General features: G+C 47.0%; 1 protein-coding gene and 1 non-coding gene across 2 annotated transcripts; one reads left to right on the top strand and one right to left on the bottom strand.

The window, feature by feature from the left end:
* Nucleotides 1-1,696: 1,696 nt before the first annotated feature.
* On the bottom strand, nt 1,697-1,768 carry TRNAA-UGC. The gene has a single exon. It is a non-coding gene; the product is annotated as a tRNA-Ala (tRNA).
* Nucleotides 1,769-3,274: 1,506 nt separating this feature from the next.
* CHRNB3 (cholinergic receptor nicotinic beta 3 subunit) lies at nt 3,275-24,086 on the top strand. Its single transcript, XM_019555446.1, has 6 exons — nt 3,275-3,449; nt 5,982-6,133; nt 7,003-7,047; nt 15,985-16,094; nt 21,460-22,342; nt 22,823-24,086. Exons 1-6 carry the CDS (start codon nt 3,401-3,403, stop codon nt 22,955-22,957), a joined length of 1,374 nt encoding a protein of 457 aa, XP_019410991.1. The 5' UTR covers nt 3,275-3,400; the 3' UTR covers nt 22,958-24,086.
* The last annotated feature ends 1,234 nt before the right edge of the window (nt 24,087-25,320 follow it).

Below are 25,320 nucleotides of genomic sequence, written 5' to 3'. Positions count from 1 at the left end.
GTTCATCAGGCAGTGTCCTGACTGAACTGCCTCATAGCCCAGGAAAACTGAATACCTTCCCAAATGGCACCTGAGCTTAAATGTCAAACTGAGTACCTTCCTCTGGCCCTGCACTTACAGGTGGCTGGGAGGGAGGTTGGGTGTCTCCTGCACTGTGTGTGAGATTCGAATAAATCTCTTCTCATGCAGGTGTATTTGCATATATCATTCCTGTCTTCTTTCTGCATCTAGTTCTCTCTGCTCCCAGTTCCTGTAGCTGTGGTCCCTGGTCCTTGGAGATGCCGTGTGTGAAAGATGAGCGTCTCAACTTCTGCCCTCAAAATGTCCTACCATTGTCCTCGGTGACACCAGCTTCCTTTGACGTCTCATCTGAACCCTTAGCTTCTGCCTTGTCACCTGTATTAATAAAAGTTATGATTTAGAGACACTCTGTAATAGAGGAGGGTTGGAAATTGGGAGATGGTCCCGCAGTTAGGGAGTAGCCAGTTAGAGAGACTAAAAGTCTTCAGAGGCTTGCCTACTGTTCCACAATAAAACTTGTTTAGTTCTTATTCATTCCTGACTGTCTTTATTGAACCCAGTGATCACTATACGGTTTCAGAAATGGTGAATGAGAAAGAGCTTGAAACAATTTGAGTTCCAAACCAGAAAAGAAATTGGAAGCTAAAAACAAAGGGAGTGACACAGCCATGTGGAAGGACAAAGGCCTTTGTAAATGATCTGCATAGCCACGTAGTCTAAAACAAAGGTTTTCAAACTTTCTGAAGTCATAGAACCCTTTCCTATCACTTCTGCTCCTGCAGAATACCTACCTCCAGCCTACAGACTGACACAGAGCCAGGTCACCTGGACCAGGAATTGTGGTGCACCACCTCCCAGCCTGCTCCACTATTGCCCCCAATTCTCTTTGTGGAACACATGATGACTACCAAACTCGAGAAACTGGCCAGCTGATTTCATAGGCAGATCCCAGGGCTAGACATCATTTTTGTGGGCTAGATGCAGAGGGGACCCACCATGTCTTTGATTGCCCAAGGGGTCCCAGCTGTCCTGCCCTTCCCTGCACATTGCCACATGGCCCCAAACCATGGCTTAATTACCTTGATTAAGTCCGGGGAAGCTATTAATTCATGTGTTATTAAGTGTGGATTAATGGCTTCCCCAGGCTTAATCAGAGTAATTAAACCATGGTTTTGGGTCATCCCCAAGTGGCAGGCTCCACACTTTTGGTAGGCTCACTGCAACATCCCCCCCGCCCAAAAAAAATCAAAACAACTTACTAGCAAGCAGAGAAAAGCATGTGGGAAGCCCTGCATGTGGAGCATGGGGTGGGGGGGAAGGTGGAGGGTGAAGGGCAGGGAGAGAGAGGTGGGATGGGGTTGGGCACAGCTGTGAACAGCAGTCTGCTGTGGAAAGGTTTGCCCTGCCCTGGCCTACCTATCCCCTCACCCCATGCCCTCTTCCCTCTGCTTTCCCTGCACTGTGCTCCAAGACTGCAAGGGTTCCTGTGTGCTTTTCTCTGCCTGCTGAGAAAATCATCCTCAACAGCCTGTAGCTGATAAAATTTGTGTCATATCCAGAAGCACAGCAGCCAAAACACCAAGTGAAGGAGGACCATTAAAAGGAGCAGCGTTCCATTCATAAATTGTTAGGGTCTGGAAGGGACCTTGAAGATCATTGGGTCCAGGCCCCAAAATGGAAATGCTGGGGATTGAACCCAGGACCTCATACATGCAAAGCATGTGCTCTACCACTGAGCTACATCCCCTTCTTAGAAAGCTTTGTGATATTACAAATAATGCAACTTCTCAAATGTACCACTCCAATGACATGATCAGACTCATATTTTAAGACTTGGAGGAAAAACGTCCCACAGAAAAAATGGGAAGCCGGATCTGATAGTTTGTCAGTCTGAGATGAAAGTTAAACCTCCAGAAAGACTTATAGGCTGCCTACCCATGTGCTTGTTCATATTCTAATTAGTATGCATTGGAGTGGACTTGATTAATGAAGTCTGCTCCACACTCTAATTCTCCCTAGTCCTTCCCTCTGCAGTGGTGGCACCCTTCAGGTGGCACCTGCCTGCTAGCAGGCAGCCTGGACTGTCATGAGGGGATTGCCATGGCAGAGGGAAGCACCAGGCCCCATGCAGCTCAGAGGCTATATGACCGTGGCAGCAGCTCATGCAGGCAGGCTCAACAGGTAAAAAAAAAAAGCAGCAAGGAGCCTGATCTTTTTTTTTTCTCTCAGAGCTTGCCTGCCTGCCTGAGCTGCGTGTGGCCTGGTGCTTCCCTCTGTGGCAGCAGTGCTCCCGGGCAGCACCCACCCGCTAGCAGCCCACCTGGGTGGTCCCAGGGGGTGCTACATTTGCAGAGGAAAGCATTGTCCCTTGTTCCCTGGGGATGTGTGCCACTGCTACTTGTCCCTGGGGAAACACACGTTTCCGCTCTTGGGGGCGTGTCCACAATGTACAGCCTGACTTTTGTGTAATTTACTTGGAACCAGGGTAGCATTTTTCTAGGAAAAATCAGGGGTAAAACTCCCTTTAAACTCCCCCTTTGCTAAATATATGTGTAATTGGCTTCCCTTAAGGAGGTAACCCAAATGTTTGGTAAAAATGTAGCAGATGAAGTTACCTGGATCCTTCAGAGTGCAAGGAAACCTGGGACAAGAGCTGGAGGAAGGAAGAATGAGTTGGGAAGTAGAATGTGTTGACAGGATGGTTGGAGTATTGCTGTAGCCAGGATGGTCCAGGAAATGTACGAAAGACAGGGGTTTTTTGGGTTATCTTTTACTGGATGGTCTGATCCAAATCCCATTTGAAGTCAGTGCTTTTCTTTGACATCAGTAGGTTTTAGATCAGGCCCAAGACAGCTCAAGAAGACAGAAATCTAGGAAGGCACCTATTCAACAGATCTCCCATGGGGAACTAGTATAAGTCATTTAACAGTAGACTGTGAGGACAGTATGTTGGGATATAACACTGCAGTACACAGTCCTGCACCGGGAAAAGCTGGTCTTTTTCATCCTGGACATCTTTAATCCATAATAAGATAAAGTCAGGGGATAGGCTCTGTCTTGGCTACCTACTCCTTACATTTTTTGTGCTGTTCCTGAATTGTGGCTAGCCAATGCCGCTTAGCAGATAAGGGATAAATAAGTCAGAGTTTAGGACCCAGGGACTTTTTTTTAGGCTTACAGGATGTGACAGCTAACTGGAAATCAATGAAGTGTACTTTAAGAAGCTTCATAATGATGCAAGATAAGGCTGGAAATGCACTCCCATTCCTTGCAGACTCTGTTCCCCTTCATGCTCTTTAATCAGTTTGCATTAACCGATTTCTAGGATGGAATCTCGTTATGTGTGAAAAGAAGTGATCAGCTGTAGAAAGCTTCCACAATGCTGGTGCTGGCATTCATGCCTCTCATTCTTTGTCTCAGCAAGTCAGGTAAGTGCAATTTCTTCCCTTTTTAAGCTAAATGGCAGAAATGCATTTTTTTTTAAATGCCTTTGAAATCAGGCACTGGCATTCACTGTTACATGAGTTCCTCTACTTCTTTGCAAAGCGACTTGGAAGACCTACATTTGTCCCTTGTGTGAGTTACAATAGCAGCTCTCGTATTAACAGTGATTTCTTCAATATTAAAAGCCTTTTAAATCGGTGCAGATGCTACTTTGGCAGAGATGACGTGAACAAAAATAACAGAGCTGTTTTGTACCCAGAGCAGCACAGCTTGCATTTCAAACCCAGTTTCACAAAATATATGGCAGGTTGGAAAGGAGAGCAATATGTTTTTGGGATCTGAGAGACTCAGAGAATGTGTGCTTTTTCCCTAAACAGTGCGAAGGGCAGATTTTCAACATTAAGAGGAGAAAAAAGCCTGTTAGGTGGGGCAAGAAAACGCTAAATGTGCTATGTATATGTCTCTACAACACAAATGGTGTGTAATGAGCTTATGACACCATCCAGGCTGGATTTCTATTCTTTTAGCAACTCACCTGCTCATTGCACTTGAAGGTCTCCCTGGCACATCTCCCTGAGGATGAGGAAAAATTAACCAGGGCAGATTAAGCAGTATGGCAAATGTGATGAATTAAGCTTGCCTGTCAGAGCAGTGAAAGGAGCAGTGAAACTTTTTTTTGTGTGTGAATCAAGAACATTAGAAATGAGCCTGAGCTCTGATGGCTGCCAGTCCTATTCATCTTTAAGTTTGACCCTGGTCCTTTCAGTATATTCTCAGTTGCCTTATCTGCAGTCTTGTAAGCAATTCAAGCCACATTGCTCTTTGGGGAGGTAAGATCTTGGTAGAACTCCTTTGGGCAGACATGTTTTCCAGCCCAATTTTAGTCTGTGTTCCACATTACTTTTTTGTTCTTAAATATATGGCCTCTCTGAACCAGCCTCAAATCTGCCTCCCATCTCTTCTCTGCTCTCTTCAGGCCCAGAGTAAACAGACTGGTTCACGTCAGTGTGCACCAGAACTTACCATTTGCACCACAGCTGTTATTTTCCCTCTGCTTCATTTTTCTGTGCCTCCTTTATTGATTGTGTCCTTCAAGGCACACAATACTCCAGCTTTTGGACACACCTCACCAAGTCTCCATTACTCCCTCCAGCCATAGCTAGGTCCCAGAGGCTCTGTGGCTCATCAGAGATCGAGGTTCCCTGCAAAAATTAACTTTTAAAGCTAATTATTTAGCACAGGGACATTGCTGTGCCAGGTTCAGGGAGGTGAGGATGGGGATGGTTGTACTGAAGTAAACTGAAGGTTTTGTGGTCCACTGGTGTGCAGGAGAGCATATCCAAGCTTCTTCTCAACACTATCTGGGGCTCTAAATGGTCCTGAGGCATGGGAGACAAACCAAGCCCTGTTTCCTTCTTCTGCCCACAGGTCGGGTGAGGAGAGCAGGGGATGCCACCCAATGGGCTGGTGCAACAAGGGATCAGGAAGGGATTTTGAGGACAGAGGGGATTTTGTGTGCCCTTTGTGGGCTGGTTGTGTGGCCACTATCTTCCCTTGATGAAATGGGGGTTCCTGGACGTGGGGGAAAGCTGCAGCCTGTGAGGACAGAAGAGTGGAAGGATTCTGGAGGAGAGTGAGAAATGGACACCTGGCAGAGCAGAGAAGCAGCATGAAGTTCCTGCTTCCCAGAGGCCTGTAGTACATACAGATCTCACTTTGCAAAATTCATTCCTACTGTGGGTTGAGCACAGGGGTGGGGAGAAGGAAGAGAGGAGGAACAGTGGATGACTCCAAAGTTCTCAGGCTAGACCCTGTCATGCTTGAAGCAGCTTTCTTGCAAGTCCTTAGCCAGTGTGACCCATGGTGCACAGAACATAGGACATGGCTCTGTGCATGGTTTCCCAGGCTGCCTGCTTTCCTGGTACTCTCAGTTAGCCATGCAATCATTGCTTCCCCAAGTGTAAAGAACTTCCTGGGTCAGGGTTTCCCACAGAGTTTCTACCTCCTCCTTTATTAGGGAATTGGATACCTGCTTGTTTAACCTGGCAGGTCGTAGATTAGTGAGGACGGGTTAACAGGAACAGCAGCTTTCTCCAAGATGTATCACCAATACCCTGCTATGTTTGCTTCCTGCTTCAGTGGGTCCACGGGGACAATGTAAGATCAGGTCTGGCTGGCTCTTCCAACACCCTTTAAAAAGCACATTAATAAGCAATTTGCAATACCCCCTCTCACAGTAAAAAATCCAGCACGAACAGACATGGATGAAAACCCCAGCTGGCTTCCACGGCCAGTCCATATTAGAGTTAACTCACCTCCCTTCCCCCCGTCACTGTCTGTATCGAAAGCCCACAGACCCAATTCCTCAAGGTTTATCCATCAAGGTCCTGGGGGGAGGCTTAAGTACTTGGTGTCATCTGTACTACCTTTCCTCATTGGCTCTTTCTTTCAAGCAGTGCTCCATGTCACATAATCACATGCACAGACCCCCTCCTCCTTTCTCTGCTTTCTTTCAGCTTTGGCTTCCTTTGGCTCTATTGCTGAGAATGAAGATGCTCTCCTGAGGCACTTATTTCAGGGGTATCAGAAATCAGTTCGACCGGTTGAAAACTCCAATGATACAATAAAAGTCCTCTTTGGATTAAAGATATCTCAGCTAGTGGATGTGGTAAGCAACTGAGAGGACCTTTAAGAAAGAACAAATCTTGACTCAGCAAACTCACACAGTTGTCATTATTGTCTATGGGGGAACTAGACTCTAGGAAAGCTTACTTAAGTAACCTCTTCCCTTGTGACCGAGGAAGATAGTAGGGTTTTGAGGCAAGTAAGTGATGGAGAGGTAGATGAAGTGAGGCAGGTAAGAGATGGAGAGGTGTCAGCTTCCCTCACATCCCTCTACCTGATGGCTGCTTACTAGGGATTCTTGTGTCTTACGAGTATGAAGCCCCTCCATTTCTATATCACCCAGGAACCAACCAAGAAAAGGGCCTGTCTACTGGCACTGTGCAGATGCAGAGCAGCAAAAAGACACTGGCCCACTGGTGTGAACCCTATGAATCTTTGCCTCGCAGAGTACCTGGCTGGAGAGTCCTACCCTAACATACCTAATAGCCAGGTACTCTGAGAGGCAAAGATTCAAATCATTGGTCCAAATCTGGCAGGGCATGTCCTTGAATATGTGACTCCTGCCTTTCTTGTGAAGGGTCTAATCAAGAGGTCTTTGGCTGGTATTGAATTATTTGCCTTGTGATGATATTTTCTCCTTAATGAAATTGGCTGGATCTTACTGCGGCGAAAATCCAAGCTTAGGTTTTCAAGCCCCAGGGTCTCCCAAGGTCTACTGGGGGCTGAGCTTTCTGGAAACCCTGTTCATTTCACCTAGGTGCCTAAATGGGCGCCAATTGCTTTGGAAATTCTGACACTGGCTCCAAAATTCCTAGGGCAGTTTAAGCCCATTCAGTCAGATGGGAAAATGGAAAATGTTTCTTTCCTCTGGATAGTTTTAATTTCAATGCTCTGTGCTTTTGGTCTCTCTAGGATGAAAAGAATCAGCTGATGACAACAAATGTGTGGCTGAAACAGGTAAAGCAGGCTGTCCTGTTGTGTTAAACACTGAGTTGTTTGATTGTAGCAGGCAGCATTTATTAAACAGTCACTCCCAGGCCTGGCATCAGAACTCCATCAGGAAAATAACAGGGGGTGCCTGTACACATGTGGGGAGACTGCTCCAAAGCACTATAAATACAGTGCATCAGAGCAAACTCCATTAATCGAGTCAGCTGCAGCATACTAATTAGCATGCTGAAGCCAGCCTCCATGTCTCATGTATCAGCGTCCCTGTGCTTTAAAATGGCAGTGGGGGTGCTTTAACTAAAGATCGTTTGATGAGCTTTTGTTAAAGCACCCCAACAGCCATTTTGAAGCATGGGGACGCTGATACACAAGACGCTGCAGGCACTTTAATTAGAGTGGCTCTTGGAGCTGCTCTAATTAAAACAACCTCCCCACTACCCCAAGCACATGTGAAAACATCCAGGGTGTTTTACTTCCTGGCAGAGCCAGAGAAGGGCTGGGAGCTTCTGGCCCTTCATTAAGTTCACATTGCTCTGCTCTTACCATCACATCTTTGCATGCAATGGGAGGCTTTAGAGAGGCGTTAGGGGGGCAGAGAGTCTGAGCTAAGTGCCTTCCTCTGCCCATATTTGGTAACAAGTCCATAAATATGTCTATGTGCTCTGCCCTTCCTGTTCCCTGTTGCTGGCAATGGTCTTGTGCCAGCTGTAACTTAGGAAAGCAGCCTCTTGTGGCATTTCTGAGAATCCAGCTAAGGCCACTTTTAGGATGTAGTGCACACTGTTGTTGCCCTGAGGGACTCTCATATCTCATTCTGAGAAGGCATCTGCATGCTTGGCAAGTGTTGTTCATAGCCTTTCTGCAGAAAAATCCAGCAAACAGAGCAATAAAGCCATCAGCAAATTTACCAAATAATTAAAAGGCTTGGGATTCCTGCAAATTAACCATCACTTCATAAATTGTTTGTCCTTGGTGGATATAGTCCACTGTAATTACAGATGGTTATACAAATACAAGATGAAAATTCAGTAATTATTTCCCTTCTGACATATCTTCTCTCTACCTACCAGAGAACCTTATTTTTTTCAAGGTAAGTTTTGTTAGGTTATTGGCATAGGGCCGGATCCTGTCCCATCTATTATACACCTAAGTCAGGGGCGGAAAAATATGGCCCATGGGCCAAACCCAGCCCACCAGGCCATTCTATCTGGCCTGCAGGGCCCCTAAAAAATATCATAAATTCATATTTATTTGCTCCTGGTTGCCTGTCAAAGATGACAGGAGGCAGGGGCAGTAGGACCCAGGAGGAGCCAGCAGCAGGAGACAGGAGCCCAGCCCCATCCCACCCCCAGCCATTTTCCTGCTTCCTGTCCCCACCCTGCTCTAGCATCTTGTGGCCCCTGGCTACATTGCTGAACCAGGGAGCATTGGTATACATATACCACATCAGTATGTGTGTGTGTACGTGCAGGCAGGGGAAGAGTGTGTGTGTATTTGTCTGTGTGTGCATGTGTGTTCCAGAGGGTGAGTCCCACACACACATCCCACCATACACATGCACCCACACCCTCCTCAAACTGCCATAAACACAGCCCCCCACACCCATACACCCTCACACAGCCCAGCCACCCTCCCCCTCACACACAGCCCCCCACAAACCGCATACCCACCCACACCTCACATATCCACACACACATCCACATGCTCCCTCATCCCACATACCCACACACCCACACACCCACAGCCCCCCACGCACCTATACCCACACTCTCAATATACAAGAGTAAGACTTAATATTAATCTAGTGTGCAATCACCTCTATTTGCACTGCACAAAGTCATGTAAATCAGGACAAAAATATTTTTTGAAATCAAATTAACGAATGTTGTAGATGTTTGCTTTTTATAATATAATTTAATATTTTTCCGGTTCCAAGATGGCAAAACCCCTTGCTAAAAGGAGTACTTCCAGGGGCAGGGGAAGGGACTTCTGGTGGCAAAGGTCAGTGGTTAGGTGGGAGGACTTCCATTCATAAGATGATGACCAGGGCGCGGGGCACCTGTCAAGGGGCAGGATTACCTATGTGGCCCTTGACAGCTTGCCAAAACTCGGTAAGCGGCCCTCCATCCAAAATAATTGTCCGCCCTTGACTTAAGTGGATTTAGGCACATAAATATGATCCTATTCTACTTTGCTCAAGTATCTGGAAAAAATATTAATGCAAAGAAGGGGTGTGCCTTCCTCCTCTTTGCTGTTCTTTGTGATTAAGTCTTAAAGCCAAAACAATCACAGTTACAAAAAGAGTTTTTTTACGGCCTCAGGCAAGGTTGAATAGGATTACACTTAGATGCCTAATATATGGCAAAAAAATTGGTTTGTCATGACAATCACTATTAGTTACCAACCTGTTTTGTCCTATAAATGAAGGGTTGACAACATACAACTAATGGGTTGGATGTGGCCTGTGGAGCCTTGACTTCGATAATGGGTAGCTCTCCTTGCCCCATGCCACAGCTAGGCAGAAGGGAGAAGTGCCCACATGCCTCTGACCTGAGTTAGGTTATTCTGACTCCCTTTTGGGAATTGTTGCCAACCCCTACTATGAACAGCAAGTAACATTGGGGCCCAGCGTGAGTTAGAGCAGTTGGGGATTGTTCTAAATTATGTCACAGGTGTCAAGTTTCCAACAGATTATCAGCCAGTGGTAGAGAGAGATAGTGAAGCTCATCCCAACTATTTTTCCTGTTCTTTATTATTTATAATACCAGAGGATCCATGGTCATGTCTACACTGCCATTGTGCTGAGCCCAGAACTGCATACATTCATTCCTGCCTAGCATATACCAAAACCCAGAAATGAGGCAGTGCAGCCAGGCTACCTCAGCCCTGAGCCTTGACCTCAGTGCCACTTTCAGGGCTCCTGTCTTTGGTGTGTTTCATTGTGAGCATTCACAGTGCTAAGATGGCTTCCCTGCCTAAAAAATCAGCCAGCTCCTAAACTATGCCAATAACAAGATCTCTAGGAAGGTGGGTGGACAGATCTGGCCAATACTTTCTATGTCAGGACAAAGGATCATATGGTCATCCGTGACCTTCTTCATCCGGCTTTGTTTTGCTGAATATGGGCTTGAATGTACTGGAAGAATTGCTAAGACTATTTTGACAATCCCAAGTTACAGAGACCTGGAGTCTTATATGGTTCATCTGATTAAATGTTGCAGGGAAATTCTGTGGCTTTTAACTTCAGCCAAAAAGTCTCAGATGTCAGGATTCAGGAGACAGCAGGGAAGACAGGCACTTTGGGATGGAGCGAGAGTGAGAAATGAGAGCTGGAAAAGGCCAGCAGATCATATTGTCTATAACCTTCATCTGTATCTGACAAGGGCAAGGGTCCATGTCCAGAGGCAATGCATTTTCTCTTGGGTTAAGTGCTGCTGAGAGGGCTCCTTTGCCAATGGCACAATGAGGCAGCTGTTAGGGAATCTTAAATACTATGCAGCAAGCAAAACACCCAGGAGCCTATGCCTAGGAAAAGGAGTCAGACTTGGCCCTCAGATAAAACAGAGGAGAACAATACAGCTGACTTCCAAGAGTAGCTTTAATGATAGTGTTAAAGAGCAAGGGGCCTCCTGTAGCACATTCCCCCAAGCTGTCTGCAGCACACACCAGTATAGTCCCTGTCACCAAGGAGCTCCTGAGGAGTTTCCCATTATAAACCATTCATCCTTTAGGGCCCCAAATTGTATTTTTAGCACTTGTACATGACATGTGGCTGGTCCCCCTGCAGGCACGAAGCGGTGCTTTGGTTCAGAGAGAAATCAGTGCAAGGGGAGGAAACTGTGAAGCTAGAAACAGTTCATGCACTCAGGTCTTTTCAACTGCAGGGACTCCTGTCCTAAGGCCTCCCTGGAAACAAGTTATGTCTCCTGAATTCTGCCCCAACCCACGGGTTTGAATTAGAGCAGGCAAGTGGCTGCTCTAAACTGTGTAGCCAGCTAGCTGTGTTCTCAGTGGGATGATATGCCAATGGGCATGTCTACATATGCATTAATGTGCTATAATTATGGCGCATTAAGTTTAGTACCTGTACTAGTTTAACATGCCATAATTGGCACCACTGCTCGGTAGCACAGGTGCATGTCTTTTAGGTGATGCTAATGTGCAGTAGACTAATTTTTCTGTGCATTAGCACATTAGTAAGGCTTTCACTGTGACGCACTGTTGCAGTGTAGAATTAATCTATTGCACTTCTAGCATCTCATATAGACACATCCACTGAAAACAATCATAGTGCAGACATACTCTGCCCTGGCCCCTATTGTAAGGTCGGGGCAGAGCTGTCGGTGAATCTTCACTGGAACAGATCAGAAACCAAACTGTAACTTGTAATACAAGTCCTTGATCCTCTTTGCTCTGGGGAGGGGTAAGTTCTCTCCCAGGGTCCATTTGGCCATGCCCTCAGGCTGGCCAATAAGAAGGCAGAGCCAGGGCATCTCCTTTTCCTGCCCTCTTGGTCATGGAGGGCACAGCATGTGCAGCTCCTGACCTCTCTCACCTCAGGAGAATCCCAAGGGGTGCAGTGGATTCTTTGTCACTTGGTGTTTTTAAAGAAAGACAGGTCATCCTTCAAGGACACAGATGGTAGCTCCACCAGCAGGTACTGGACTTTATGCAGCCACTGCAGGGTGGGTGTCTCTGGATTCTGTTATGCAGAAGGACAGATGGATGACCATAATGGTGTCTTCTGGCCTTCACACCTGTGACTGTCTACTTTTACAGTCCCTACATCCTGACTGGGGCCCTGGCATGCTAGTGTAATACCACAGTGCAAATTATCATTATCTAGCAACAATGACAATGATAATAGTGTTGGGAAATAGAAGGTGGAATTGGCCATGGAGCAGTGGGGATTTCCTACCCCGCAATGGCTATTCTGGCACTGCATCACTAGTGGCACCTTCAGCTCTGAGTCCTCGTTGACATAGTGTCAGACTAGAGAAAGTGCATTTGACCAGAAATCATTCTGCATTTCCTGCTGCATTGGTATTATCCAGGAAAACAACATCCTTGCTGTGACAGTTTCACTCCAAACTCTGCTGAGTCATAGTCTGAGGCCAAAAAAGAATTGTCTTTGGGGACATGTTTAACCAATCAGGAAGTACCTGGGAAAGCGTTTCTGGGGAAAAAACAGGGTTATTTAAGCCCCTGTCTCTGGAGCTTTTATGGCAAGCTGCTGTTATGATGAATAGTATTGATTTGAGTTTACATCTTTCCTCTTTTTGCATTCCCATGGGGCACCCTAAAATCCCATAAATAATGAATACAGCAGGAGAACTGCTTTTCTCTGTGAACATCATGTAAATCCCCAGGTCCCCAGACTGTGCACTGAGCTCGCTGCAGCTAACAAAATAAGCAAGAGACAAAAGAAGGGGAGTTGAAAATCTGAGTGTTATGAGTTTGTCCCGATTTACTCCAAAGACTCCATAAACTCATTTGTGTCATATCAACTACTGTGACACTTGTATCCTTAAGGGGCTATCATTATAATAGCCATAATTAATCATTAAGATTAATCATCATTTTTTATTATATTATGGGACATACTAGGAATGATTGATGACGATGATGATGATGACAACAATGATGATTGCTACTTTTTATGTTGAAGAATCACTGTTTAGGTGGCAAATTCAAGTGCACAGAAGTTAGACATCAGCTTTTTGGTTGACTGGGCAGTCCTGCTCCTTTACTTGTCTGTCCTGCACACTGATGGATGAAGGCATCCTTTAAAAAAGCTTATATATGGTCATGTAATTAAAGACTATAATATTATGCCCAGACCCAAAGGGGGAAAATTCACATGTCATAGACAACTAGGAAGCCAGCATTTCCAAACTTTGGAGTGAATGACTTTGCACCCTAAAAATTGCTCTTTCAGGATAGGCTCTTATGCATAATTTGCTAGTTCATTATTATTACTACTATTGACAAAGATGAAGCTACACTCTATTGCATGTCTGCAATAATCTGAGACTGGTAACGTCAGCAGAGGTCAAAATCTGCATCTTCAGCTCTGTCTTATAGACTTTTCATCTTTCAAGAACAGGACCAGCCACATTAGATAGTAGCAAAGAAATGCCGCGGTCTTAGAAGAGATTTTATGTATCACTGGTGGAGCATGGTTGATGGAGGTTGGGTCTGGGACCCTTGGCAGATGTTATATTTATCTTGTGATTAGTGTTTTAATTATAACATGCTGCACATTCAAGGAATTTATCACCCAATAATAAGCTGCAAAAATGGTGATCTAGCAACAAAGACATGACTTGAAAAATGTAAAATATCTTTGCTGCTCATTTGTATTGTGTTTTAATATGCATGCATAGCATGTTATATATAGAGTGATAGTGTTTGCTAGGTCCTCCAGCATCCCAAGGTGGATTTCTCTCTCTTTTTCTGCTCCTTCCTGCAAGAGGACTGTCTGCAACTCATGCTGAACTTTGCTGCCTCAGAGTGCTTCATCAGATGTTATGTCTCACTTCCCCTCCTGCCTTTTCCCAACCAGCCTTCAAGGCCATTTCTTTAAGAGTCCATTAGCATCTTTTCTCTGTAAGAGAGACAGTGTAAACAACACTCGACATGATTTACTTGCATATAATAGGAGTCTGGGTGTGGGGGGGATTTGTTGAGAAAGCTGGGGTGGGGGAGACAGGGAAGACAAGATGGGGAGAGGGGAAAATCATAAAATATCCTGGGACAGTTTGAGGCTCCCCCCTTCTGCCCCACAAGAGTTGGGTGAGCAGCTCCTTCACTCAGGGGAGCTCATCTCAGCACTCACTTCTCATTAGCAGCACAGTTGAAGCTTAGCTATTCTTCAGCTCCCCTTACTTACGGTTACCACATTTCTGGGTCCAAAAAAAGGGACACCTATCACGCTGGGGGGGGGACAGGACAAATGCCGGTACCCTGCACCTACCCATTCTGTTGCCTCCCACTGCCAAGCCACAGCCCCACCTAGCCCTGCTGCTGCCCCTCACTCCCACCCCACACACCAGCTCTGCCAGTACCCCTCACTCCCAAACTGCAGTACCTTGCCCCCCAGGCCATGATGGTGCCCCTCACTTCTGACCTGCAGCCCCCTCACCCCAGTCCCTGCTGGTGCCCCTCAGTCCAGACCCACAGTCCCCTGGCGCTGCCAGTGCCCCCTGTGCTCCCAACCCACAGCCTGACCTCTGACCCCCACCCCCTGCTGGTGCCCCTCACTCCCAACCTACAGCCCCCTGCCCCCAGCTCTGCCAGAGAGGCCCCAGCTCTCCCTGACTGGACCAAGCCAGAGTGTGGTGGCTCCAATTCATGCAGGAGGTAGTGGAGTATGTCAGGCCCCAGCGAGGGCTGGTGGGAAGAGGAGAGGATGCTTGTGCCCCGCCTTCCACCCTGGGATGGGGCTGCCATGCTGGGCCAGGCAGCCTGGCCATGGGCCCCCTCCTTCTTCCCCTCTCCCTGGGCAGCGTCTCCTGGCCACTCAGCCGCTGCAGACACAGAGCACAGGCACCAGTCCCTGTACTGCCTACCGGCCACAGAGTTTCCTGATGCCCTCAGAGGACCCTCCCCAGCCCACTTCCCCTGCTGGAGGAGCGGGCAGCCCTTCCACCCCACAACCCCTTCCTTATTGCAGCCCCATCCCCCAACCCCCCTGCCCTGACCAAATGTCCAGGATTTAGCTTGGGAGCAGGGGGAGGGTGTTTGGAGGCAGCAGGGAGCACCACATGGGTCTGCAGTTGCCTTTGCAGCTGCAGGCAGATATGTCTGTGCTCCCTGCTGCCTCCAATTGCCCTCCCCCTGCTCCCACCAGAGGAGGAAAGCAAAATCCCAGACATTTGGGCAGATTTAAAAAACCTGCCTGGACAAAGATAAAAGGGCTCAAAAAGAGGACGTGTCTGGGAAAACCCGGATGTATGGTAACCCTACCCTTGCTAGTGAGTTCTGGCAGAACCAAAAAGTTTCCAGGGCACTTTTCCCCTCTCTGGCTAGTTTGTCTTGTGACTGTGAAACAGGTCACATGATGTGAATGACAGTTTCCATTGAGCATTATTATCTGTTGCTTCATGGTAATAACATCTGCCAGGGCCCAAGAGGTCTTATAAGTGAAGCCTGGCTCAACACTTCATCATCAGCTGTGGAATCTGAGGGAGCTCCTGCCCCTTGTGATATCCTTGGGGACAAGGGGAATGGTGGGACCATAGGGGAGGTCCAGGGAGACATGCAGAAGGAGCTCAGGTTGGTGCTCTCTTTTGCTCTTGCAGGATGTGGAAGACCTCCTGCTCTGCCTGGTGCTCTACAAGGGGTTGGGATGATGGGATACTTGTCCTGGGGTAGAGTAGAGCAGGAGTCCTGGGGAGAAGCCCAGTTCTCTTTACACTGTAGTGCTCTGGTAGCCCATAGGCATGCAGCATCTACTGCAACTGCTGATGTGTTGGTGATGGCATGAGCCCAGCCTCAGGATGGTCAGTGGCCTTGGCAGGCTGCCCAGACTTTTCTGTGGAAAGAAAGGGAGAAATGGAAAAGATGGCCTTTAAATGCACTGTAGCTTGGTCAGATCTGGATGGAATTTCACTGGACAAAAGAAAGGCATGTCTCTACCTTGAGAGGGTTTCTCCCGTAGGGTATCAAAAGCCTGTTGCAAATATTCATAGAACTGCAAATAACTTCAAAGAATCCTTAATAATGGAAAATGTTATATGAGCTAACTACCAGTGTGACTACTAGCATTACTGTCATCATGGCGTTGCTGTGTTATTAACATTGTTGCTGTGCTGGGCCTAACAGAATCAGTGCAAGTAGCCATGTGCTTGTGTGCTAAAAACTGTCTGAGGCAGATGAATGACCTGTTTATCTGCATGAGTTTGTAAGCGTGAGAGGAAAGAGGACGTTGTTGGCTCGTTCCAGGAGTGGGTAGACCACAAGCTGTGCTGGAACCCCCAGGACTACGGTGGGATCACAGCGATCCGCGTTCCCTCAGAATCACTCTGGCTCCCAGACATTGTTTTATTTGAGAAGTGAGTATGAGGCTCTTCCCTTTCCCCTGTGCTGCTCCTTCTTTGAGATATATGATGTCCCTTTAGACTCATGAGCAAATGAATCATGTTCCTCCTATGTTAGCCACAACTCTAACCATGACAGCAAGTACTGTGTTGATGCTTTGAGCTGAGCAGTTGCAGAGCTGGATGGGGAACGGGCTCCCCAGCCCCTGCCAGCAGGGAGCTCCCAGTGCCAGCTCCACACTGTGGGGCCAGTGCTGGGAGACCCTTGTCTCCCAGCACCAGCTCCATGATTGCTAGCTCTGTGACTGTGGGGCCAGTGTTGAGAGACCCTTATCTCCCAGTGCCAGCCCTGCAACTGCAGAGCTTACACTGGGAGGTAAGGGTTTCCCAGCCCCCTGCTTACTTATCACAATGGCAGAGCAGGGGCTGGGAGATAAAGATTTCCCAGGCTCCCCCCTGCTCCACAATTGTGATCCGGGAGCAGGGGGCTTGGAGGTCCCTCCTGCTTGGGCAGGGGGAACTAATGTCTGATGGCAGAGCCTGCCCTGGCAGCAGGCAACTCCTGGGGCAGGGAGCAATCTGCCAGCCCCTGGTGGACAGCTGACTGGGAGCAGATTTGCTCCCAGTCAGTCATCTGCACAAGCGCTACTGTGCTGTTACTAATCAAAAGTAAATTTGCTACTTGCATTTGCAGGTAGGAACTTTACTTGTGATTAATGAGGTTTACTGCATAGTAAGCCTGTGCAAGTGTAGACGCACATGCTTCACAGTGAAGTATGCTTGTATAGATGCACCCTCTGACTTCTAGCCACCACAGCACAGCACAGGTATTATCCAGTCCTTTCTCAGCACTCTCTGGGCAGCAGCATATGGGGCTAAAGGACATATTGCTTAGTGTGGTCCTGCTGGTCTGGCAGGAGGGGCCTGGGTCCTCTCCCAGTGAGGCAGAAACTTCTCCCTGTACTCTATTTTTTCTACTTACCATTTTTGTAGATTAGCTTCAGAAGGGGGAGCAAGTAATGCCTGCCTGTGATGTGGTGGTTAGAGTGTTGTGCTGGTAAGATTGTGATTCCCCACATTCATATCTTCTCTGGGTGAGAAGACCTAGAACTGGACCTCCATGTTTCCAGGTGGGTATGTTAGCTACTGAACTGTGGGCATAAAAGTAGGGGAGGGGCAGGCATACACAGAGTCCTTATCTGTTCCTGAGACTAATTCCAGGAGGTATGGTTTTTAGCCAACTCCTTGTGTTTTCCTAACCAAGAACCTTTTTTAAGTAGCTGAGAAAAGGAAAGCAGTTTGCTGGGAACACAGTTTGGTTTCTTCCATGAGTTGTGGCTGATGTGCAACCCTGAAATTTGTACAGAGGAGATCTCCAGAGCAGGGAGTGGTTCAGGAGGGGGAAGGGAGGGGAGAGGGATTAGCAAATAAATTAGACTTGATGCAGGCAGAGAGCAGCCTGTGTGGTTATACCCTGTGAGCCACCTCCACCCTGCAGAGGGGCTGAGTAATGCCTGATGCACTAGCTCAGGCCCTGATCCAACAAAGCACTCAGACATGGACTCAACTTTATTACTCTTTATGGCACACACAAGAAGTACACCTACATTACAAAATCACTGAGAGTTCAAAGCCAGGTACTCAAAATCAGGAGAAGACAGAATTAAAGTTGCCCTTGGAAGCCTTAGAGTCCATTTCCGATTCTGAAGAGGGAGGGATTCTACACGCCCAGCCAGTGGTGTACTGATGGGGGCCTGGGCGGGGGGCGCTGGTCGGTCCCTCCAGAGTGTACTTGGTCTCAATTCTGCCGCCGGCACTTCTGGTTCTGCCACTGGTGTTTCTGGGCTCGGGGATCAGCTGCTAGAGGACCTCCCCCAACTCAGTGATCGGGCGGGGGAGGATGTGGCGGGGGGGGGGCAAATGCAAGTATTGATCCCCGTGCACCAGAGACTCATGGTACTCCACTGCCCTAGCCACTCCCCTGTCTTGACTCTCCTCCCAACCCTGGCTTCTTTTCCTAGTTTTGTCTAGCTTGGACCATCTTTTCCATCCTATGCTTCCTACTTATCCATCCCAAGCCCAGTCGCTTGTCCAGTTGGAATCTATATCTCCTCTGGGCTCACTTGAAGAGTCTCCATTTCTTCCCTCCTTGGCTGAGCCACAGTCCTCCCCTCTGCCCCACATCCCAGGTGCCTCATCCTAGGATCCTTTCCTAGAAAGCCCCACTCTTCCTCACAAGCCCATCCAATCTTGGTCTTGATTTCCTTGCTCAGCTTAGAATCATAGAATCATAGAAAATTAGGGTTTGAAGGGACCTCAGGACAGCATCAAGTCCAAATCCCTACTCAAAGCAGGAGCATCCCCAATTATTTCATCCTAGCCAAGGCTTTGTCTACTTGGGGTGTAAAACCCTCTGAGGATGGAGATTCCACAACCTCTCTGGGTAGCCTGTTCCAGTGCTTTACTGCCCTCCTAGTGAGAAAGTTTTTCCTAATATACAACCTAAACTTCCCATGTTGCAACTTAGTACCATTGCTCCTTGTCCTATTATCTGCCACCACTGAGAACAGTCTAGCTCCATCCTCTTTGAAACCACTCTTCAGGTAATTGAAGGCTGCTATCAAATCCCTCCTCAGTCTTCTCTTTTCCAGACTAAGTAAGCCCAGTTTCCTTAGCCTCTCCTCAGAAGTCGTGCACCCCAGTCCCCTAACCATTTTCATTGCCCTCTGCTGGACTCTTTCCAATTTGTCCACATCCTTTCTGTAGTCAGGGCCCAAAACCAGACACAGTACTCAAAACATGGCCTCACCAGTGCAGAATACACGTGAAGAATTAATTCCCTCAGTTTGCTGGCAATACTCCTATTAATGCAGCCCAGTATTCTGTTAGCCTTCTTTACAAGAAGGGCACACTGTTGGCTTGAATTTAGCTTATTGTCCATTCACCCCCAGGCCCCTTTCTGCAGAGCTGCTGCTTAGCCAGTCAATCTTCACTCTGTACCAGTGCATGGGACTGTTCTGTGCTATGTGCAGGACTTTGCATGTTTCCTTATTGAACTCCATGAGATTTCTTTTGGTTCAATCCTCAAATCTGTCTAGGTCTCTCTGAATCCTAGCCCTACCCTCCAGTATATCTACTATACCTCACAGCTTGGTGTTACCTGCAAGCTTGCTGAGGATGCACTCCATCCCATGTTCCAGATCATTGATAAAGATATTGAACAAAACTGGCCCCAGAACTGACCCCTGGGGAGCTCCCACTGAACACTGGCTGCCAACTAGACATCAAACCATTGATTAGTACCTTTGATCAACAGTGCAGGCAGTTTTCTATCCACCTTGCAGTGCGTTCATCCAAGCTGTACTCCCTTAGCTTGCTTGTGAGAATGTTGCTGGAAACCATATCAAAAGCTTCACTAAAGTCAAGATGTATCACATCCACTGCTCTCCTTACATCCGCAGAGCCAGTTATCTTATCATAGAAGGCAATCAGGTTGGTCAGCCATGACTTGCCCTTGGTGAATCCATGGTGACTGTCCCTAATTACCTGCTCCAAGTGCTTGGAAATAGGAATGAAACCTGTTTCTTTCTCCCACCAGTCCTTATCCCCCTGCTCACACTACCATCACTCACTCTGAATTTCCAACTCTTGTTATCAGTACCATTAAGGCAGGTTGCTTTCACCTTTATGCTTCTTGTTGGGGGAACACAGGGAACACAGGAGAGAGGCCGTTGCCTTCCTTTGTAAAGTGCGTTGAGATCTACTGATGACAAGAGCAAGGCAGGAAGATGACAAATCCCCAGCAGCAAACAGGAGCAGTTACATGGAAAATCTCACTTGGCTCCTATAGCTTGGGGATAGAGTATGCCAACATCACAGAGACTCTTTGGCAAAAGTGCCTGTCCAATGCGAACATGTCTCCTGTGATCATGTGCAACATGAACATTTTCAAAAACTTGTCTCTCAACCAATTCTGGCTTGTTTGAAAAGGTGACCTACTGCGCTGCCCAATTTAATGTCCTTGCTACAAACGAAAGAAGTGCTACAGCATCTCAACCAAACACTTGTAAAAGTTATTTAAGCACAGAAAAAAAACATATATTTCCTTGAATCTCTTTCTTGAAAGCAGTCCAGCAAAAAGCTACCAAAAATGATTAGCGATCTTAGCAACAGGATATGACCTTTTAGGAAAGATTGGAAAAACTGTGATTGTTTAGCATGTGGCAGAGAAGATCAAAAGGGGATTTGATAAAAGTCCCTGAGAACAGGATCTTGTAATGGGAAACATCATGTAACCTTACTAACAGGCTGTGCTACCATTTCTGAGATGTTATAAACACCCCAACCAGGCTGAGAGTACTGCTGTACTAGGTACTCTATGAATACATGGTAAAAAGACAGTCCTTGCTGCAAAGAGCTTGCCATCAAAACAGATGAGGCAGACCAAGCCAAGAAGACAACACAACTCCCGAGGTGTGAGGGGAGTCACAGACTCCCAGTTGCCTACTCTACCCAGTAGATGAAACTACTTCTCAGCTTCAAGCACTGGAGTAGGTCCTATAACTAGGAATCAACTAAAATCATGATTTCATGATTTTCATGGAAACCACAATTTTAGGCAGGCCCCACAAAAAAGCATGGGCTCCCTGAAAATATAAAAACTTACTGAAAAGAAAATGCTGGTTCCTTCTAGGGAGTCAGCAGTCCTTGTGGCTGCTGTGGCTCAGCTGTACAGCCCGTTGGGGGGGAAGGGGAGGGAAGGGAGAAGGGAGGCTGCCAGCACAGCAAGATGACTGCCGCCCCCACCCCTCACTGCAAGGGATGTCTATCATGTGGCCCTGTGCCTTGCCACCAGTCGTGAGGAGGGGTGGGGCTTCATGATGGACTGTCCTCACTGCCAGTCAGTAATGAGGGGCAGGGCCACCAGGGCCTCTTGGTGAATCAGAGGCATGGGGGGCCCCCACTACGCTCTGCCCATGACAATGACTGCCAGCTCTGTGGTCTGTCTGGGAGACTGGCTGGCAGCTGCCTCAATTTTGGTAGACCCCTACCTATAACCATTGGACTGTTGTGCACACTTATGAATCACAAGGCAGGGGAGCTAAGCAGCCTGGAAGTTGGGGTCTACAAAACAAGGGATAGATGGGTGCTGAATAAATCCAATCACCCCATAAGTCCAATCATCTGGGGTATTCTGAATTGAGGGATAAAGTTGCTGGAATCTTTTGTACCCTCTTGTCTGATAATATCACTGCTGTTAAACCTTAAAGCTTTCAAATCTTCCAAAACAAAGGAGGAGAAAGCAGAATGACATTTGGAAAACTCAGTAGTGCAGTCAAGCCTAATGAAATTCTGAAATAGTTTATTTCCCTTTCCTCAGTGCTGATGGACGGTTTGAAGGCTCCCTGATGACCAAAGTCATTGTGAAATTCAATGGGGTAGTTACCTGGACTCCACCAGCCAGTTACAAGAGTTCCTGCACTATGGACGTTACATTTTTCCCATTTGATAGACAGAATTGCTCCATGAAATTTGGATCTTGGACATATGATGGCAGCATGGTGGACTTGATCCTTATAGATGAAAATGTAGACAGGAAAGACTTCTTTGATAACGGAGAGTGGGAAATCCTAAATGCGAAAGGCATGAAAGGCAACAGGAAGGACGGGTTATATTCTTACCCATTCATCGCTTATTCCTTTGTTTTAAGACGCCTCCCTCTGTTTTATACTCTTTTCCTAATCGTCCCATGCCTTGGATTATCTTTTCTAACTGTGCTAGTGTTTTATTTACCTTCTGATGAAGGAGAAAAACTTTCATTATCTACATCGGTTTTAGTCTCGCTTACTGTTTTTCTTTTAGTGATTGAAGAAATAATCCCGTCTTCTTCCAAAGTTATCCCTCTGATTGGTGAATATCTATTATTCATTATGATTTTTGTAACCCTTTCCATTATTGTGACGGTTTTTGTTATTAATGTGCACCACCGGTCCTCAGCAACGTACCATCCAATGGCTCCCTGGGTTAAGAGACTCTTTCTTCAGAAACTGCCTAGGCTGTTGTGCATGAAGGGACATGTAGACCGCTATTCCCTCTCTGATGCTACAGGAACTGCCCCAGTGCTAAAATCAAAGTTCTCAGGAAAACACAAGCACAAACAAATAAAGGATGGAGAAAAAATTGCGATTGCTTTTTTGGAAAAGGCTACTGATTCCATCAAGTATATCTCTCGGCATGTTAAGAAGGAGCATTTCATCAGACAGGTATGAGAACATGTAAAGGGTGTGTGATTGTTCTAGCAGAAGAACATGAATACTCCGTTTCTATCTGTACTATATTTCAGTGCATGCCTTTCTCTAACACATACAGGGAGGTTTTGCAGTAACTTAAAGCTTCCTTCTTGTCTTACACTAGTGCGCGACAGCTTCAAATAAAGTGTATTTTCCTCTCCAAACTTCCTTCCATCCTTCACACTCCTACCCACCTGTTTGTTTTACATTTTTTTTCAAAAAGTAAGTACCAGTTATGATGCTCAAAATGTGAACTGATACAAAGATAACATTTTATGATGCTTACAGACAAATTATGAAAAAGGAATGAGGGATTTTATTGGCACCATGCTAACAAAGGAGTGCTGTTTGTCACAATTATTTTAGTAACAAATAATTAATTTTAATTAATCAATAAATATTAGAAATAAAAGGCATTAACTTATTTTTCTTCTGCTACTTCTTTTTTTCCAGGTAGTCCAAGACTGGAAATTTGTAGCTCAAGTCCTTGATCGGATCTTCCTGTGGCTATTTTTGGTGGTATCAGTGACAGGTTCTGTTCTAATCTTTACCCCTGCTTTGCGGATGTGGTTAAACAGCAGTTTGTAGAAAAAAAAATCAAGGATTGCTGTAGGCCATGTTTTAAACACAGTTTCACCTTCAGACCTCCACTCAGAAGTGCAGAGCAAACGAAGGAGGTAGTGAGAATACTTCACCTCCTGGTCTCAGTAAATGATGTTAAGGGTGATTATGTCAATGGAACTTGTCATTCAAACAGGGCTTCACATCCTTAAGTTGCTGTAGAGTTTGAGGGCCATTGTGTTAACCTGAGGATGGTGGGGATTTACTCACCCATTGAAATCCATGAGACTACACGGTGTGCAAAGCTTCACCAATCAGTTCACAATTAATTAATCCCATTAAGCCTGATTATATCAAAATATGATTCTCTGAGTTTTTAAATAAGACTCTTTCTTTTGGATGCAAATATTCTATTAAAATGTGGAATCCTCATGTATTTAATGTGTTACATTCAAAGAGAAGTTAAATAGTATATTAATATTATATAGGTGCAGATACACTGAGCTATCCAGTATACTTTATCTTTAAGTATAATAAGCATACGCATTTTCTAACCTATCTGTGTTGTGTAAGTAGCAGTTGCATAGTATGTATTTGTGCATAAGAGAAATATAAACACAAGTGAGGCTTTTAAAAGTGCTTAGTTTTGGCTTCACTCAGTTGTTACTGAAGTCAACACAATGTGCATCTTAGCTGGTCTGTAGGAATAAAAACTTTCTCTCCTTTCAAAGGGGAGATGGGGCACATTTCAACTGCAGCCAGGCTATTTGCACATACTGCTCTCTGTTTCCCCCATTGGTAAATCAGGAAAAACAGTAGGTTTGTCTGGCTAGCTGGAATAATTTGTATATATGTTAAATGCACCAACAGGTGCCCAAAGTTATACTACCTTGAGTTTTCACTACACTGTCTTTACAAATTGTGATACATTTGTGTAATTGCAGGTACATGGAAAGGGACAAATGGGAAAAAATGGGGTGGCCATCTGAAGGGAAAGTGAGTCCATCCTAGCCTGTCATAGATTGAGATTGGGTAGCTATACCCAAGATGAATGGAATTCATTCTGGGACCTTTTTTTTCTAGGCTTCTAGTGCAACAACAACTCTAGTCAAACATCCTAATCAACATGGAATAGTTGTTAGGAACTAGTACAGGGGTGGGCAAAATAAAGCCTGCAGGCTGGATCTGGCCCACCGGGCCATTCTATCCAGCCAGCAGGGCCCCTAAAAAGAATTAGAAAATTAATATTTATCTGCTCCTGGCTGCCTGTCAAAGATGACAGGAGCCAGGGTCAGTATGACCCAGAGGAAGCCATGAGCAGGACCTAGCAGCAAGGCCTGCCTACCCCGGCCCCCTCAACCAGAAGGCCCTGCATAGCAGAGGCTTCTGGTCTGGGACCATGGGGCTGTTTCTGCCTCCCTGCACTGGAGAGGGAAATTCAGATAAGAAAGGCAGGGGTAGAGATGGAGGGGTGAGAAGGCAGGGGAGGACTGTGGTGATCACCCCAGTCCTCAGGGCTGGGCCAGCTCCTGCTGAGTCCTGTGGTTGCAGCCATGCAGCTGGAAACCATGTGGTGCCTGAGTGCCGCAGCAACAGGCAGGAAAGTGGGGAAAGTGGCGGTGGGGGGTGTGGAGAGTGGGAGCAAGTGGGAATGCAGCGACAGCTGGGCAGAAGTGTGGGGCCACACCAGTGTCTTGGGGCCAGTGCTGGCAGTGCCCAGAGCAGGGCAGTAGGAGCACAGGGTGTGGGCGGGCAGGGGTCTATGGAGCTGGGCTGGGCTGCACCAGCAGGGAGAGAGGGGACCTGGCCTCTGCCACCCAGGACCCCGCACTCCTGCTGCCCCACACTGGGCCCCGCTGGCACTGGTCCCGGGACACCAGAGTGGGCTGCACTCCCATGCGCCCACTCGCTCCCACTCCTCCCCTCTTGCCACTGCTTTCAGGACTTCCCTGCCCACCTGCTGGCTGCTTCTGCACCATGTGGTTCCTGGCTGCAAGTCCAGACCATGGGAGCCCAGGGCCCATGCGGGTACCCTGGGTCCAGGAGCAGGAGGGGTAGGTGTGTGTGCAGGGAGGGAAGGACAGAGTGTGTGTGTGTGTGTGTGTGTGTGTGTGTGCGTGCATGCGTGTGTGTGTGTGTGCTCATAGGGTGAGTCCCACAACCACACCCAACCATACATATGCACCCATACTCCCTCTCGCACTGCCATACATGCAGATCCCACACGCACATCCCCTCACACTCTGCAACCACCCTTCCTCCACACACAACCCCCCACAAACCCCATACCCATCCACTCCCCACATACCCACACTCGCACCCATATGCTCTCACCCCACATCCCCCACACCTATCCACCCCCACAACCCCCCCGCAACCCACCCACACCG

The sequence above is a fragment of the Crocodylus porosus genome, unplaced genomic scaffold (assembly GCF_001723895.1).
Source record: "Crocodylus porosus isolate Cpor-Errol unplaced genomic scaffold, CroPor_comp1, whole genome shotgun sequence".
In the NCBI taxonomy this organism is placed as follows: Eukaryota; Metazoa; Chordata; order Crocodylia; family Crocodylidae; genus Crocodylus; species Crocodylus porosus.
The sequence above is the reverse complement of the archived record's forward strand: the minus strand, read 5'-3'. Positions and strand labels throughout refer to the sequence as shown.